General features: G+C 42.0%; 1 protein-coding gene across 19 annotated transcripts in view; it reads right to left on the bottom strand.

The window, feature by feature from the left end:
• The window catches only part of AHI1 (Abelson helper integration site 1), a 165,200-nt gene that overhangs the window by 60,559 nt on the left and 85,543 nt on the right, over positions 1-19,098 (bottom strand). The window contains exon 23 of one of the 19 annotated variants that reach the window (XM_039529252.1): positions 11,809-12,136. The exons of 17 other annotated variants lie outside the window; for them this stretch is intronic. In XM_039529252.1, the coding sequence (XP_039385186.1) occupies positions 12,125-12,136 (12 nt within the window). In that variant the 3' untranslated portion in view covers positions 11,809-12,124. Of the gene's footprint in view, positions 1-11,808; positions 12,137-19,098 lie in introns of those variants that run through there. One more of the 19 variants, XM_039529253.1, reaches the window with a different exon arrangement.

Raw genomic sequence — 19,098 nt, 5'->3', positions numbered from 1 at the left:
ACAGCCATTAGCCTCACTACTCCCAGTTGTCACAGCACTAGATCGAGTGTGGTCTGTCTGATCTGGCTGGGAGCCCCAAGAAAAATCCAATAAGCCAATGCAAAGCCCTACTTAAACGTGGTAAAACAGAACTTTACTCCTACCAGTAAAAAAATCTACATGGGAGGGTATAAACTTCCAATAAAAAAAAAATCAGCAACACTTGCTTTGTCCAGTGGTTTATTGAAGTTAGATATTGGCTTCAAAAAGGGACCTTTGTGTGGGTAAACCTACATATATACTTCAACCACTACAGTGTCACAGTTGCAGCACTGCAGCTACGCTGCTGTAGTGCTTCAGTGCAGACACTCATTAAAGCGACTGGAGGTGTTCTCGCTGTAGTTAATCCACCTCCCTGGAATGCTTACGTACATCACTCAGGAGTGTGGTGAATGAAGCAGTGGGGTCGACCTAACTTTTTAGTGTAAACCAGGCTGTGACGGGGCAGAGCAGCCCCGCACTGGTACTGCAGGGGTTAACCCTTCCTTCCTAGCAGAGGAAGCCATGCACTTCAGGCTCTGCTGGGCATGCTCCAACTGGAGAACAGGTATAAAAGCCTGCAGAGCTGCTCAGTTGAGGCTGACCGCCAGAGGGGAAGGAGGCACGCCACCAGCTCCCGAGGAGGGACAGCCTGCACTCCAGGATCTGGAGGCCAGCCTAGCCAGGATGCGCCCTGACACCCAGACGGAGTACGTCACAGAAGGGGAACAGACCAGAGGACCCCCGAAATGGAGAACCCGGAGGTTATGGTAGGAAGTGACCCAGGGGAACTTTAGAGGGAAATGGCATTAAAGCCACATAGAGGCTCGGCGTGTTTTGGGTGGATCTCTGCTGAGCCATTGGCAAGGGGAACTTGCCACTACCAGGGCCCTGAGTCGGGACCCGGTGGAGAGGGTGGGCCTGGGTCCCCCTACCACCAGCATGGGAATCATATGGACCCTGGCCATTGGGCCACACTGCTCAGACATTTGGTGAGAGTTACTTGGACTCCGGCCACTAGGCAACACTACCCCGCTTGAGAGGGGGACTGTATGGACCCTGGCCCTTAGGCTGCACTGCTCCAATGTGGGGAGCAGTTTATATAGACCCTGGCCATTGGGCCACACTGCTCAGACATTTGGTGAGAGTTACTTGGACTCCGGCCACTAGGCTGCACTACCCCGCTTGTGAGGGGGATTGTATGGACTCTGGCCATTGGGCTGCACTGCTCTGATGCTTGGAGTGATTTATATGAACTCTGGCTGTTAGGGCACACTACCCTGACCAATGGGTGATTGCGTGGAGGGAGGCTATTAGGCTGCATCGGGCCGCTCAGAGAGAGGCGAGCATGTGAACTTGGGAGTGGCGAGGTTCCAACACCCCATCCCCACCCTGTCCCAAAGGGGCGGTGCGGTGCCAGGCCCACCACACAGGCCTTAGGTAAAAAGGGATATGCAGTGGGAAATAACATTCGTATTGGCATATTAATGCTTCTACTACCAGCTCAACAAGCACTTTTCCATTGGATTCCCAAACACCAATGACTGGGACAACTTCCGGCCCCTCACAGATCAGATCTCTCAATCAGCCTGCAGTGACACCATACAAAAAATTGTTACTGTGCCTTCCCCTAAAGGAGACAGAAGTTGCCCCAGTCACTGGTGTTTGGGAATCCAATGGAAAAGTGCTTGTTGAGCTGGTAGTAGAAGCACTAATATGCCTGAAGCTCTATAATACGGATGTTATTTCCCACTGAATGTCCCCCACTGATTATTCCTACCATAAGTAGGGAAACTTCCATTGCTGGATCAAAGGTATATATGCAAATATAAGCAGTCTATCATCCGACCCTTAGGTTCCACACCACAGTAATACTCCATAACAGAACCATGGACAGGTCTCCACGGCTTTGTGGAGAGCAATATTTGAGCCAGAAAACTTCGATCCTGTGGTTTCCCTCTTCTCATGGATTTACTAGCATTGCACACAGGCACAACCAATATGAAGAATTTGGCCCAAAATATAACTAAACTACACCTGCAGTATCACAAATAAAAACAATAAAAAATAATCCCAACATTTTAATTAGAGATTAAAATCAAATCTATGCATCCAATCATTAAGGTAATCTTATCAAAATGTCAGCTAGTGTGATGTAGTTTTCCTTGCAAATGTAATTTCCCACAATATATAAAACACTACAAGTAGTAGCTCGAGTCCAAGACGCTGTTTTAAAGTAAAGAGCAGGTACAGAATACACTCTAATAAAATCAATCTGTACTACCCATTGCCAAACACAGACTTACCTGATAGGCAGCAGGCAGAAATTTGAGGGCTGTTCAGCATATTTAACCATTCTAAGGGAGCACCTTCCTACCAACAGTAATTTCCAAAGGAGTTGGGGGGATTGGATCATTGGGAAACTGAGAAACTGAAGGAGAGTGCCACAAAAAGGTGCTCAGGTGATGTTTTCTGTAATACTACTTCCCCTTCAGGAATGTGTGTGTTCAACATACACTACTCGGTCCCAGCCCTTTTTGACTTTACCTCTTTTTGGAGCTCTGAATTCCACTAGTGCACAAATAAAATGCACTATTTTTCTCTCCTCCTCCTCCTCTTTTTTTTTTTTTTTTACACTTGCAATTCTTGAAAAGTTATACCTCAAATACTATCTTTTCCCCCACACTGACAGGGCATGTTCTGCTTTTAGCTATATACGGTTATTAAATAAAAAGGTCTTACAAAATATATCCCATAAAATTCCTTCTTGTGGAAAAAAAAATATTTGACATGTTTGCACAAATGCCTGTTATGTTACATAGGATAGTTACATCTCTGAAATGTCCCTCGTTTCAAGGGATGTCACTCATTCATGTACCACACAAATGTGGTGCCTTTCCAGTTTTACTGTTGTAAATTATTTGCATAAAAATGCAGAATCTTTAGTTAGGTTATGGAAAGTATGCGTAATGTGCACTATGAAACTTTTAATGGGTCAGTTACTGTGCAATATATTGTAATGCTTCAGAATTCACATCCCTGTAGTGCACATTACTGCAAGGTGTAGACAAGCCATTGAGGAATGTGTCTCACATTGTTTTAATCTTCCTGTGATAATAGTTTTTGTGCGACCCTTATTGTGGGTCTTTGTCACACACTAAATCCCAAATTGGGCTAACCAGGTTGCGAGGTGTAAGTCATAAAACAAAATTAAATCAAGGAAGGAGAAAATTAAAATTAGGGAAATACTGGTAGCTTTGATTTAGTTGTCATACAAATAGCTGAAGAGTAGCACTTAACTGTACATAATTTGTTTTCGGTGATTAAAGGCCCTTAAGTTTAAAAAAAAATAATCAAGAACATGTTAATTACTAGTCCATACCATTACATCATTATGGCAACAGACACTATGACCCCTGTAGTTTTCCGTTGTTTCTTTCCACAAAGTGGATAAAGGAAAATGAATGCAGACCTCGTGTCAGTAAGCCTGGGTAAGGGTGCTGAATGGATAACATCACTGTCATAAAGGCAATGGTTTTCACAAAAGGTTTAAAGAAAAACTGGATTATGCCACATAACTTATTTTTAAGCAACTGAAAATTTCCCTTCAAAATTGCAAATATCTTGAGAAAGCAATTATCCTTTTGCAAGGTTTATCAAGGTTAATAAAAAGGGGGAAAAGTATGTTTATATGTGAAGTAAAAGAAGAAGCTAGTTTTGTATTACACTGACAGCACTTAGTATTACTGTGCTGAAGATGTGTTCAAGAGCTACACAGACTGTAGGCTTGTGGAGAGGAGATGCCTCACACAGAGGTTATAATTTCTGGGTGTGGTCGTATTGCTGCTTCAGCTGCACTGTTTTAAAGTATCCCCTATTGAAACTGAGTAAATGCCATTTACTGGAACCTTGAAACAAGCTTTGTTTGGCTATTACAAGAAGAATGTGACTGTGACCCAGATCCAGCAAAGTACTTAAGCACATTCTTTAAGCATTCAAATAGCCCTACTGATTTCAATAGGACTATTCACATGCTTAAAGTTAAGCACATACTTAAGTAGTTTGCTGGATCAGAAATGTGATTAGGAAGAGATATGGAAGAATGAAAATTAGATAGAAAAGAAAGTCCTAAATAATCTAGTTTATTGGTTCCACAACTGAAAAGAAAATAATAATAATGGGTAGGTAACATTTCAGCAGTCAGGGTAAAATTTCAACTAGTCAGTATCACTCTCACACTTATGATAAGCAGTTTAATCATCTTGCTTTACAGATGAGAAACTAACTAAAATCCAACACCTTATCTAAACTTAGACCACCTTGATTACTTTGCAGATTCACCCATTAAAAGATTTGCAATCATCTTCTCAGTAGAGAAACTGACCAGTCACTGCAGGCAGTAAACTTGTAAGTTTCTGTATTGCTCACCAGCTTTAGTTTGTGAATTGAGTGTTGACTAAAAACAAACAAAAATGATGAGCCTTTCAACCAAAAGCACTTGGTTGAAGCACTTGGCTGAAGCAGCATTTTCATCTCATCTTTGTTCAAGGAAAATATTTCCAGCAAACCCACATGCAGTATTCTGGAAAATATAAATCAGCTTTATCTTTCAGATCTTTACTCTGACCACAATAGCCACTGTTCGCACTTCAGCCTATTTTCCTTCTTGAGTTAGCACTTTCAGCAAGCACAGAATATTCATTTCCAGACAACACTACCAGGAAATCCTATGACATCACAGTTTGACAAAAAATCCAGACCAGTATTTTACTAAACCTAAAAATGTAAAACCATGAATCGAGAACAAGTCAGCCATAATATACTAATTGTAATATCTCCAGGAGTAACTGAATAAGAAAATATCTGTGCACAGTAGATATGCCTTATTACTATATATTCAGAAAATAAGGCCACAATTCTTAATGGACTTTTATCCATGTTATTTTCCAGTATATGAAGCTGTTATGTTATCGGATATTTTGAGTACAGAAATGCAATGCAACTTGCATTATATATACACACACACATATATATATATACACACACACACACACGCATATGCAAGAATTAACATGTTTTCAAAATTTTAAGATGTTTTACAACAAACTCTGGTATTTTAAGGAGATCCATTCCCATCATTGAAGCATGTATTTAAAAAAAGGCGCTTTCTAATTCATTTCCTTTTATATTTGCAAACTATATAGCAATTTTTATAAGAAAATCTCAAAGCACTTTACTACCAAACTAACTGTCAAAGCCACCCTGTGAAGTATATTAGTATTGTTATCCCCATTTTAGAGTAAAATGAAGCACAGAGAAGTGAAACCGTTTGTCTCAGAGGTGTAGTCACAGGTGGGCTTTGGTGGCCATAGCCCATCCAATTAGCCCCAGGTCCACCAAAATCTGAGCCTTTATGAACACCCCACCTTCCTCTGCAACAAAAGCAGCAGATTGCTCCAGGGACTGGGGAAGAAGAGGGAGAACCTTCATTTCTGGGACTGTCTTCTCCACTTCACACAGCTGTTCCAGATCAGTCAGTAACTGTTCTTGCCCTGTCTCTCTCCCCCCACCAGCAACATGGAGGAAGGGTGGACACAACTAAGGGTTAGGGGGAACACAATCCTCTGCAGGGACCTGTATGGGCTCCTCACAGCCCACACAGATTGGGGTGGGGGAAAGGGATGCAGCCCAGGGCTGCAGGGGTCAGACCCAGGCCACTGCAGCTACAGGACAGAAGGGAACAGGAGCTGCTGCTTCTTCAGTGTGGGGAACAGCACATTACACAAGAGGTACTGGAAAAACTGGGTAGCTGGGACAGGAAATGGGGCAAGGTGCCAGAGCCAAAGGGCACTGCAAAGCTCTCAGGTCATTGCCTGTCCACCATAAGCTGGGGCCCACCCAAATTTCCATTCCTAGCTATGCCACTCATTTGTCTAACATCAAAGCAGCAGGTTATTGGCAGACCTGGGAATAGATTCCAGGAATTTTGATTTCCAATCATTTTATCCAGTTACAAGTCCACAATGCCTTCAGCCTCATCTTCATAGATCCCAAGGCCAAAAGGGGCCACTGAGGTAGTGTTGGGAGGCAAGGGTGGATGTTGTTCTCTTTCTAGAACTTACATTTTTAAAACTGTGAATGTTTAGTATACCCTGTGAAAGGGAAGAACAATCTTTTTTGGAACCACTTTGTTACATCCACCAAAAGGGAAGATTTGGAGTTTAGTTTTGAGAAGGAAAGTCTGCACTGTGATAACCTGGTGCCACAGAAATGGAATGTTGAATGCTCTGTCAACAAAGAGAGACCAGGGAGGAAGCTGTGGTGTAAGATCAATAGAAGCAGTTGCCCTGCTTCAACTAATGTACATACAGCACCACTGAACAGTAAGCACCGATGGCTGCACAGCAGATGCAATGGTTTTAGCCTTTCAAGACTCAAGTCCAAACCTGTCAGTCAATCTGATGCCATCTGGCAATTTCACTAGTGGCTCTAGCCCCATTCCAAACTGGGCCATCTACACCTGTCTCCATTTTTCACTAGAAAAGGGAAAGTTCCTTACCAAGTCCTGAATGAAGAAGAGTTGAAGGACTAGAGTTCTGTGAAGTTTGCCATTCTTGAGTGGCTTGAAATAGTGGGAGAAGTCTATCAGCATTATCATCAGACCAAGTCCATTTCTGGGCTGTTTCTCAATGATTACGAGACGTTGTTGCTTAAACTTATAGACTTTAAGGCCAGAATCTAGTCTGATCTCCTGCACACTGCAGGCCGCAGAACCTCACCCACTCACTCCTGCAATAGATCCATAACCTCTAGCTGAGTTACTGAAATCCTCAAATCTTGATTTGAAGATTTCAAGTCAGTAACTTGAAATCTTTAAATAAAAAGAAGTAGGAAACCTCTACCCCATGCTGCAAAGGGAGGTGAAAAACTCCAGGGTCTCTGCCATTCTGACCTATGGGAAAACTCCTTACCAACGCCAAATATGGTATCCGCCCAGTTAGACCCTGAGTATGTGGGTGAGACCCACCAACTCAAAACACTCCCCATCTGGTGTCCCATATCCGGCAGTTGGAGATATTTGCTAATAGCAGATGCAGATGGGCCTTATGCCATTGTAGGCAATCTCATCATGCCATCCCCTCCATAAATTTATCGAGTCAAGTCTTGAGACAAGTTAGGTTTTTTGCTCCAGTACTCATTTTGGAAAGCTGTTACAGAACTTCACTCCTCTGATGGTTAGAAATGTTCATCTTTAGAAAGCCTAAACTTGTTAATGGCCAATTTACATCCATTTGTTCCTGGCCAACATTATCCCTTAATTTAAATAACTCCTCTCCCTCCCCAGTGTTCTCTCTCTATAAATACATCAGAGGGATAATCATATCCCCTCTCAGCCTTTCGTTTGTTAGGTTAAACAAACCAAGATCCTTGAGTCTCCTCTTGTAAGGCAAGTTCTCCATTCCTCTGATCATCTTACCAGCCCTTCTCTGTACCTGTTCCAGTTTGAATTAATCTTTCTTAAACACTGGAAACAAAAACTGCACACAGCATTCCAGATGCAATCTCACCAGTGTCTGGTAAAATGGTAATAACACTTCCCTATCTCTACTGGAAATACCTCACCTGATGTATCCTAGGATTGTTTTAGCCTTTTTCACAGCTGCATCACATTGGCAGCTCATAGTCAGCCTGTGTTCGACCTATACACCCAGGCCTTTCTCCTCCTCTGTCACTTCCAACTAGTAAATCCCCATCTTATAGCTAAAATTCTTGCAGTTAGTCCCTAACTGCATTGCCTTGCACTTTGCACTATTAAATTTCATCATATTTCTATTACTCCAGTTTCAAAGGTCATCCAAATCTTTGTGTATGATATTCCACTCCTCCCCCACATTGGCAATACCTCCCAACTTTGTGTCATCTTCAAATTTTATTAACACACTTTCATTTTTTGTGTCAAGGTCATTAATAGAAGTGTTAATTAAGTTTGATCTTAAGACAGATCCTTGAGGAACTCTTCTGGTAACCTCCCTCCAGCCTGACCGGTCACCTTTCAGTATGACCTGTTGTATTCTTCCCTTTAACCAGTTCCTTACCCACCTTTTGATTCATGTATTAATCCCCATCTTCTCCAGTTTCATGAATAATTTCCTTGCCAGTCATCGAGCTAGGGGAATACAAGGACCCCATAACGCCTGAGGTAGGCCACCATGATAGAGAAAACCTTGGTGAAGACTCTTGGAGCAGTGGTGATTCCAGATGAAAGGACCCTGTATTGAAAATGGTTCAAGCTGACTGTGAACCTCAGGAACCATCTGTCGGTCAGATGAATGTCTGTGAAAATACACATCCTGTGTATCAAGAGCCATAAACCACATACCTTCTTCTAATGTTGGGATGATTGCTGCTAATGTGACCATACTAAATTTGGGTTTGCAGTTGAAGCGATTATGATGGCGGAGGTCCTGAATTGGCTTCCGTCCGCCTTCCTTTTTGGCTATCAGGAAATAACTTGAATAGAATCCCGTCCCTGGGTATTCCAGAGGAACCAGCTCTTTTGCTCCTCTTTGTAGTAAGGAGTTCACCTCTGGGTCAGGATGCTGTTGTGAGAGGAGTCCCTGAGAAGGGATCGGGGAGGGGATTCTGGATGAGGTACCATGATGAACTCTATCATATGACATTTAGCAAGCACTTGTCCATCGTCATTAGATTCCAACCTGATAAGAAGAGTGTTAGATGACCCCAGAAGATAGTGGGGTGGTTGTATGGCAGTAGGCAAGGTGGTTGAAGGCTCTCTAGAGTTCCTCAGAAATCTCTCTCCTGTGAGGGTTGCATCTGGGAGGAGGAAGTCTGTGAGGGCAGACCCTGAGGATGAGATCTTTGAGTCTTTTGATGCTTCCATGGTGGTTCCTAAGGCCTCTGATGGAAAAACTGGGAGATTCTGTAATGCTGTGTGGGTGGTAGAATTTACATTTTGGTGCAGGTGTGTAAATACCCAAAGAACAAAGTGTAGCTCTTGAATAAGTGAGAGTTTGAAGGGAATCGTCCGTTTTCTGTTTGAAAAGATGGGATTCATCAAAAGGGTGGTCTTCAGCGGTATTTTGTATCTCCCTAGGAAAACCAGAAGAATGGAGCCACAATTCCCTCTGCATGACTATGCCTGTGGCCAGAGCGCGCAAAGAGGTATCTGCCACATCCACTGCTGATTGAAGTGATGTCCTTGCTACTAATCTCCCCTTTTCTATTATTGCCTGGAAGCAGGCCCAGTCTTCTTGTGGCAGTTTTTCAGCGAAGTCCTCCAGTTTGCTGTAATTCAGGAAATTGTATTTGGCAAATAATGCCTGATAATTCAAAATCCTGAACTGAAGACTGGCTAAGGGGAAGATCTTGCAGCTCAAAAGATCTAACTGCTTGCCCTGATGATTGGATGCGGTGGAGCACTGGTGCTGTTGTCTAGCCCATTTCATTGTTGCCTGGACAAGTGAATTGGGAGGGAGGGTGAGAAAAGAAACAGCTCATTTAGCTGGTACAGTGTAGTATTTTTCTGCCCCCTTGGGGTAGGCATACATGTGGTCAGCATATGCCAAACCATTCAAGCTGGCTCAAGGACGGCATTGTTGATAGGCAAAGCAACTCTACACAGCACCGATGAGTGAAGTATCTCCAGCAGCTTATACTGAGTGTCTTGGATCAGCTCCAGGGGAATGTGCAGCTGCCACTTTATGTAGGAGATCTTGGCACTGGCGGTAGTCCTGAGGAGGTGGGGGAGATGCTGAAGCCACTGCCACATCAGATGAGGATGATGGGAATCTTTCCTGCTCCAGTGGCACTGTCAGAACCAGACTGGGCACCTCTTCTTCTATCGTTGGTTCCAAGCATCTATCTGAGGGCGCCTGAGACAGGGAGATAGGCAAAGTTTCCCTCACAGAATGGATAGGTTCTGAGGGTGGGTATTGGGGCCAGGGTACCCAATAGAGTGGAATGACAGATCCAGAGGATGTTGTAGTGGGCCGCACGGTATGGGGAACCAGTAACTCCATGGTAGCTGGAGTGGAGCTATTGCCATGATATAGAAGGCCTCCATTGGCACTCGTACGGACGGGAGGGGATGGACGGTCCCTGCCTCTCATCCAACTCCTCTGAAGACAAAAATTCGGAGACCAGTTCCATTGGCATACCAGCAGAGTCGGCGGAAGCATGTACATCACGGGAGCAGGGGGAAAGAGGTGCTTCAGCTGTGGCATGTCCTGAGCAGGAGATATATTCTCTTGAAAGTAGACGGTCTCTTGGAAGTAGAAGGCATAAAGACGTTGGCTTTCCTAGGGCAAACAATTCCTGGGGCTCTGGCCCTTTTCCTGACCTCCCTGGAGTGAAGGGTACTCTTTCTGTCCCCAGAACCAGTACAGGAGGGTGGTCTTTCCCAGAGTGGGTGGCTTTCAAACTCTGAGGGACACCGATGTTGATGGTGTGTACGGTTTGGTACCTAATACTGGTGGATCGGTTGGTTTGTGTGGTCTTTTTGTGTTTGTGTGCTTTAGAGAGCGCTCACTCCCCATGACTGGAACTCGAAGGAGTGTCCTCTTTCTTAGGTTTGGAGGAACAGTTACTGCCATGCTTATGTACATGCTTCCTTCCTTACCAACTAGGCCCCAGCGTAGGGTTAATACTGGTGGTACTGCTGGTGCTGAACTCTGACTCCATAGCTGGTGGCACACTCCTGGTTGTCTCAGGCTGATGTACTGGGGGGTTGCCCTGCCTGGGTCCAAATGAGGTCTCATGGTGACTTCCATAAGGTGCTTCCAGATGCGGAGAGCGTCTACTTGAAAGCGCCTGAGATGAGGAGATATGGGTATGGCTGGGGAAGGACTGGTAGATACTGCAGCTAGATGCAATGTAGGCTTCTCCCAAGCAGTAGAGGTAGCGTTGATGTTCCTTGCTGACCGAAAAGGAACATGGGCAGGAGGTGCAGATTTTAAAGCCTGGGGTCTTCCACATAGTCCAGTACCCACACATGGGTTGGGGGTAAGGAGGGGAGTGTTTACTCAGAAACAAATCTCCCAAAGTCCCAATACTACTCCTACCATAAACGACTAAAAACTACTATATAAACAGTAAAATACTCTAAAATTAACTATGTACAACTATATATTTTTAGAAGTGTGTCACACGCAAGAAGACACTGTTCCAGACCATGCAGCAATGAGAAGGAGCTGGAGTTGTGATCAGTCCACCCTGCCCTTTCTTACCTCAGATGAAACCATGAGGTGAGCCATGGGTGCGTGCGTGGACCAATGGACTATACTACTTTCAAATTCTCTGGCTCCGTACACATGGTGTGCATAAGAAAACTCTCAGTGGAATACAATAGGTACCATCACTTGAAGTAGTAGTAGTAGTAGTAATGGTTCAAAAATGGAGAGACTGTAAAGGGACATGTTAATTTAAGGTATGGGCAGCTGTTGGTGAGGAGAAATCTATTTCCCCCCGCCTCCCATGTAGGTTATTCCTCCTATATCTTTTGTGTTTACAGTGACACATGGCCTTACCTCACTACAAATACGTAATTACAGATAGAAGAACAGACACATCAACTTTGTGTTGGAATGAATGACCAACTACCATCCTTTGAAGGAACTGGAAGCACTTCTGTGCCATCCTTGATGTAGAAACAATCCTATCACTCCTTTCAATGAGCAAAAATAGACTATTTGGCAGCATAATAAATCTTCCTTATAATACAGTGTGACCTCTCAGAAGTTCTGTCAATATCTGCCAGTCCAAAAACCATAGATGAGAGGCTGGGAATGCATGGGTTTATCTAGGGAATGCCCCATGAGGAGGTATCCGAGAATTTAAAGAAATGAAAGCAGTCAGAATCAGCCTTTGACCTCAGGGTTTGAGACCAGATCCTATTGATCAACAAGAACCACCAATAAGCTCATTACAGCCTAGTGTGGATTTGGAGGATATAGCTTGAGTCCTTGTGCAGGTATTCCATTGTTTCAGACCCTAAAAGGCCTGGTGGTTAGGTTCTGAGCATCTTCAAAGTGAAACTTGCATGCCGTGTGGAAAAGGCAGGGGTTTCTAAAAATGTTGCTTCATTCCTTCAGTTATAGTCCTGACAATAACAACATAATGGTGAAAGAAGGTGAATAAAAAATTCAAATTCTGAGATAGTTAAAGAAAAAAGCAAAATTACATGTTTACTCCCTATAAATGAGAATGTTTCATATTTTTATATACATACACAAAAACAATCAAGTATCCTTAAAATGACATTTTACCATTATCAGCAATTGCCGATAGATAACCTTCAGTTTCTCTCACCGCTAAGGTTTAGCGTACATGCTACACTGCCCACAATACATCACAACAATGAAAATTAAACAGCTTGGTTTTTGAAACAGTGGCCTCTTCATGTGCAATGCTCTATAAGGAAATACATGAGCATGCATTTTTCAAGCACTCACATAAAAGAGCAACTAGGTTTTACATATGAAAAGACCATCATCTTGGCACACAGATAAAAGAATCCATAAAATGCATATACAGGTGTTAGGGTTTGAAAAATAAAATAAAATAAAATAAAATAATAATAATAAAATAATAATAATAATAATGGGGGGGGAGGAATAGCAATAGCTCAGTGGTTTGAGCATTGGTCTGCTAAACCCAGGGTTGTGAGTTCAATCCTTGAGGGGGCCACTTAGGGATCTGGGGCAAAAATGTGTGCACAGATGTGTGTATACCAGGGAAGGATGAGGTTCCTTTAAAAACCAGACCATAGGTGTACTTTGTTGTTTGCCCAATTTAAAAAACTAAGGGCCAAATCCAGGCATCCAGTACACAGCCGAAATGGTAGGCATCTTCATGTTAGGAAAAAGAGAAAATCATCCCCCATACCAAAGTGACTACATCCCCAATATACTCTGCCTCAGGAGGTGGTGGTGGCGGCAGCGGTAAGACTAGAGGGAGCCAAGCAGAAGTACATCCTCTTTCCCCATCCACCTTATGCTCATTCCCATGAAGGGAGTCCCCGTTCAAACCTGAACTTTATACTGTGCAGAGGGTGTGTACTCCATTGCAGAGCCCCTGGGCAGTGAAACTTCACTGCTTCCACTGCCAAGAGCAGCTGGATTTGTCTCAAAGCATTATCTTGTGAGTATTTCCTGCCTTGTAGCTCTCTATCTTCAGAAAATGTATAGTGGCTCTATTTTCAAAGGACTAAAAGTAGTTAACAGGATCTCTCAGTTAAGATCGAATTAAATTTGGTTCTTTTAGAATAGCACATAATTGAAAAAATAAGGGCATTTTCAGGCCAAATAATTTTTGGCAGATTAGTTCTACAATGCTACGTCATACCCTGATTTCGCAACCTACATCCATTGCTGCCAAACAGAGAGTAATGCTTCATTTAATCCGCACCCTTGTATAATTTTGGCTGAGAGTACTTCCTTTACCCTGAAGGTACAGCAGTAATTATCTTAACATATACCAATTTCACATAAATATAAATGATGTTCTCTTGATAAAGTTTTTGGAATCTTCAAAGACTGCTGTTATTGTGCTCTGTATTTAGTGTAGTTTTCAGTCAAAGATTGTAATTAATATGCCTAGGAGTAACATGAAAAAGAACACATAATAGAGGAACGTGCATACCCTTGATCTCAGTATAAACAAATACACCGAGCTACACTGAGCTGAACTAGAAAATGCAAACTATTCTGACATTTATATTTATAACATCTAATCAATCAGCCAGAGGAAACTGGATAAGCAACTTTTTAAAAACAGAATAAATAGATTGTTCTCATTAGTAAAGTACCAGACACAAAAATAATTAACTTTATTCTTATTGGATGTCAAAACATTTTTGTGGTTAGATAAGTCTACTTATGGAGATCTTGGGTTTTCAAATTAAATATTATATAATTCATGTTTACTATTCTTTTATATATTGAAACACTTGTAGTTATAATACTCCACAGCTAGGGCCTGTATTCATGCCCTAGGCCTAGGCCATATCCTGGACCCCAATATAGCTATTTTGTGCTGCTTCAGGGGCCACAGAGCAGGCTTATTTGGCACCCTGGAGACTCTCACTCTTGGCCATTCCCACTCAGAGCCCCTGGGATCAGAGGCATGGCAGGGGAAGAGGGGCGTGGCCAGAGCATTTGTCCAAACAAATTATTGGGAGCCATTAAAGCTGGATATAATTCAGAGAATCCCAGAGGCTGCTCTAAATTACACTAGGCGCTGAACTGTCCTTCAGAAGCTTCAGTATCAGGGTAGCATAAACAGATCTTGGCTGCAGCGGAGGATTAAATCCACATGTTTAATTCCCCCTGAAATCAATGAGAGTTTTATGTACAAAAATTCTGCAGGATGTTGCCCCCAAAATGTAAATAGTATGGAAAAAATGGTCTAGACATACACTAACAGTGGGAGGCAGTATGTGGGCAGGGAGAGGTTTTAAGAAAATTAAATTTTCTTTTTGTTCAACATTTTCAGTTTTTTTTCTTTTTGATGAAAAATTCAAAACAAAATTTTTTACTGAAGCAAAAAAGTTTTGTATGTTTAGTTTTCAGAGTAGCAGCCGTGTTAGTCTGTATCCGCAAAAAGAACAGGAGTACTTGTGGCACCTTAGAGACTAACAAATTTATTTCAGCATGAGCTTTCGTGAGCTACAGCTCACTTCTTCGGATGTCTGTGTGTTCCATTCTATGCATCCGAAGAAGTGAGCTGTAGCTCACGAAAGCTCATGCTGAAATAAATTTGTTAGTCTCTAAGGTGTCACAAGTACTCCTGTTCTTTTTGTATGTTTAGGAAATGGAGTGGGGTGCGTCTCCTTTCTCTTACTTCTTTTCCTGGCAGGAAAAGTGAGAGAAAAGTTAAAATGTGAAATAAAATAACACTTCAATAAAGAGCCTGATCTTCAGCTGAGGATATTAGCCTTTTAATACGTGCTTTATGGCTCTAAGAACATAATTCTACTCAATTATTTTTATAAAAACATAAGAAAAAAATGATTTTTTGGAAGAGACATCAAATTTTTTATCCAAATCCTTTTTGAATGAAAAGTTTAAAGTGACTTGGTGCAGTTTTACAGTTAAACTTAAAATACAGTCTATGTAAAGAGTTGGAGAAGGATATTATCTAAAATAGCTTGTAAATCAGGGCCAAATAAGCAACTGGAGTAATACTAACAAAAGCGTAGAGACTAAAGTGGAAATATATGCTTACTAACACAATGTGATTGTTTTCTAACTAGCCTCTCTGATATCAGGGCTGTATTTATTTATTTATGTTTAAACCCTGAAAAGGAAGACAAGACAGAGAGACGCCTTGAAATCAAGTAGGAACTTCACCATTGCTACTGATTTTATGTGGAAGGTTCTCACATACTACAGAGATGGGTAGCAGTATAAAACTCTAAGAGAAGATAAAATCATGAGAGCTGGCAACACTGCAATGATCATCAAGGATTTTAACATACATATTAGTTATGAACGGTAAGCATATTTGCATAGGTGTGGGATTTTGTAACAAATCTTTCAAGAACAAGAAAGAGAAAATTTGAGATTTGGGGGGTATTTAAATCAATGTAGAATCTGAATGTCCTTTTTTGATATCCTTTATAGCTGTAAGATTTTGACTTTACAGTTTATCTGAGACCATAATAAAAATATATTTTTAAGTAGTCCATCAAATATAATGGAGGGTTTAACTGCAATAGTCAGCTCTGCTAATATCTTCAGAGAGAAAGAAAGAGTTCTTTGAAGCTGCTTTCGCTTTCTTTAGCTGGAAAACCCCCTTGACTATCAGCTGTGTTAACTGAGAGAAACATTCTAATTGTTCTCATCTTTGCCAACGTGTTTTTTTTTAAATACAAGAACCATCATGTTCCTAACACAGATGTAATTTATTTTAAGAGCAGGTTTAATCCATTGTTTTCAATGAAGACGGTATTTTAGTGAAACTATCTGGGCAGTATTTTCAGTCAAACAGCGATCTCTCACAAAGCCAGTGTTAATCATTAGGCCAGTTTCTAATTGTAACAGGCCCAGTTTTGATGTTCTTATATAGTCTTTGCTTAGCAAACACCTGAACTGAATAGAAGGTATAGAAATCAATGGGGGGGCGGGATACCTGAGGATATCAAGATTGGGCCTATTTTTTATTTTTAAAATTGTGCTATAGACATAAAAGGTACTTTAGAGGTCAATAGGAAGGTGAAGTCTCTGTCCAGAGATGCTTACAATTTAAAATGAGAGACGTAAATAAAAACTATTAGGGAGTTAATTGTTCTCTAGGGAGTGAAAGCTTAAAAGCTGGGGGCGTAGTTTCTTTATTAGTTAGTTTTTAAAAAGTAATGACCAAAATAATGGGGGCAGCATGGAAGACAGTACAAAGATGAGAACATGTTAAGGAAATGAAGGGTGTGATTAAGAGGGAAGGGCTTGGATAGTACAAAGTGCAGGAAGGTGGGAAGAGATATCAACACTGAGATGTGTGGAGGAGCAGAGTTGTGCAGGGCGAGGAAGGCAAGTAAAAGGAGTCTGCACTTGACTGCAAAAGGCAGGCATTAAAGAAGTTCTTTAAAGCTTTCATGTACATCTAGCATAGTTCATGGTATCTCTCTTATATTACTCAACAAGGAAATTCCATTTACTCTGCACACAGCAAAGGCACAAGAACAATAAGAAGCTTTACTCCAGTGGTTCTCAAACTTTTGTCCTGGTGACCCCTTTCACATAGCAAGCCTCTGAGTGCGACCCCCCCCCTTATAAATTAAAAACACATTTTTATATATTTAACACCATTATAAATGCTGGAGGCAAAGTGGGGTTTGGGATGGAGGCTGGCAGCTCGCGACTACTATGCAATAACCTTGTGACCCCCTGAGGGGTCCTGCCCCCCAGTTTGAGAACCCCTGCTTTACTCCACTGCTACTCTGTGGATTTGGAGTTGGGGAAATCCCCTTCAATCCAGGCTACTTGCTCCTGGTGAGAGAACAGAATTTAGCCATAAAAAAGCAGCTGCTTTAGTAGTGTGCACATCTTCTAGGGGCTCGTATAAAGAGTTTTTGGCAAAAGTGTTAAAGTGCATCGGTATTTTTTTGTTTTTAAAAGATAATTCACAGGCCACTGGAATAGCCATCCATGAAGAAGTCAGAACTGCTGTGCAACAGACCTTAGTCCCCCACGAGATTAGCATGGTATGGCCAGATAGATTATGTTCTCTGATATGTGATTTGACTGACAAACTATGGGGAAGGAAGGAAGTCACAGCTAAAGTACAGGACTGGGAGTCAGGAAACCTATGTTCTTTTCCTGCGGTTCTCAAACTGTGGGTCCAGGACCCCAAAGCGGGCCACGACCCCATTTTAATGGGGTCACCAGGGCTGATTTAGACTTGCTGGGGCCCAGGGCCAAAGCCCGAACCCCACTGCCCGCGACTGAAGCCCAAGGGCTTCAGCCCTGGACGGTGGGGCTCAGGATACAGGCCCTCGGGGCTTTGGCCTCCCCACACGGGGCGGCAGAGCTCGGGCAGGCTCAGGCTTTGGACCCCGCTCCTGGGGTTGTGTAGTAATTTTTGTTGTCAGAAGGGGGTCACGGTGCAATGAAGTTAGAGAATCCCTGTTCTATTCCTATCTCTGACAAGCTTCCTGTTGAATGTAGGGAAATTGCTTAATCTCTCAGTGACTCTGTTTCCCCATCTGTAAAATAGAATCATAGGACTGGATGGGACCTTGAGAGGTCATCTAGTCCAGTCCCCTACACTCATGGCAGTACTAGGTATTATCTAGACCATCCCTGACAGGTGTTTGTCCAACCTGCTCTTAAAAATCCCCAATGATGGAGATTCCACAACCTCCCTAGGCAATTTATTCCAGAAATTAACCACACTGACAGTTAGGAAGTTTTTCCTAATGTCCAACCTAAACCACTCTTGCTGCAATTTAAGCCCATTACTTCTTGTCCTATCCTCAGAGGTTAAGAGGAACATTTTTTCTCCCCCCTCTTTGTAACACCCTTTTATGTACATGAAAACTGTTATCATGTCCCCTATGTTTTCTCTTCTCCAGACTAAACAAACCCAATTTTTTCAATCTTCCCTCAGAGATCATGTTTTCTAGACCTTTAATCATTTTTGTTGCTCTTCTCTGGACTTTCTCCAGTTTGTCCACATCTTTCCTGAAATGTGGCTCCCAGAATTGGACACAATACTACAGTTGAGGCTTAATCAGCGCAAAGTAGAGCAGAAGAATTACTTCTCATGTCTTGCTTACAACACTCCTGGCTGATACATCCCAGAATGATGTTCGCTTTTTTTGCAACAGCGTTACACTGTTGACTCATATTTAACTTGTGGTCCACTATGACCCCCAGATCTCTTTCTGCAGTACTGCTTCCCAGGCACTCATTTCTCATTTTGTACGTGTGCAACTGATTGTTCCTTCCTAAATGGAGAACTTAGCATTTGTCCTTATTGAATCTCATCCTATTTACTTCAGACCATTTCTCCAGTTTGTCCAGATCATTTTGAATTATAACCCTTTCCTCCAAAGCATTTGCAACCCCTCACAGCTTGATATCATCCGCAAACTTTATAAGTGTACTCTCTATGCCATTATATAAATCATTGATGACGATATTGAACAGAACCAGACCCAAAACTGATCCCTGTGGGACCCCATTCATTATGGGAATAAGAATATTTACATACACTATATAGGTGCTGTGACATTTACTACATTAACGTTTGTGAAGATCCACAAATATTAAACATTACTTAGGCGTCAAGTATATTACATTATATGTGAGGAGAGAAACTCTTAAATACTGTATTTGCTGGCTAATCAACAGATGGATTAGTTTTGAATGAGACCTTTCTATCCAGCCCTATGACTATCATATCCATGACACAGGTTAGGGACAAAAGACCATAATCAAGGAAAGTCTCTAAAATGGTTACAAGGACAAAATTATTGTTGTTGGTTTGGAATTTTTAGCAATGCATTGTTTGAGAATGTTTAACCTAAAATATGACACTAATTGCTTCTTTTTCAATAGTTAT

The sequence above is a fragment of the Mauremys reevesii genome, linkage group 3 (assembly GCF_016161935.1).
Source record: "Mauremys reevesii isolate NIE-2019 linkage group 3, ASM1616193v1, whole genome shotgun sequence".
Lineage (NCBI taxonomy): Eukaryota > Metazoa > Chordata > Testudines > Geoemydidae > Mauremys > Mauremys reevesii.
This window is presented reverse-complemented; position numbering and strand designations above follow the sequence as displayed.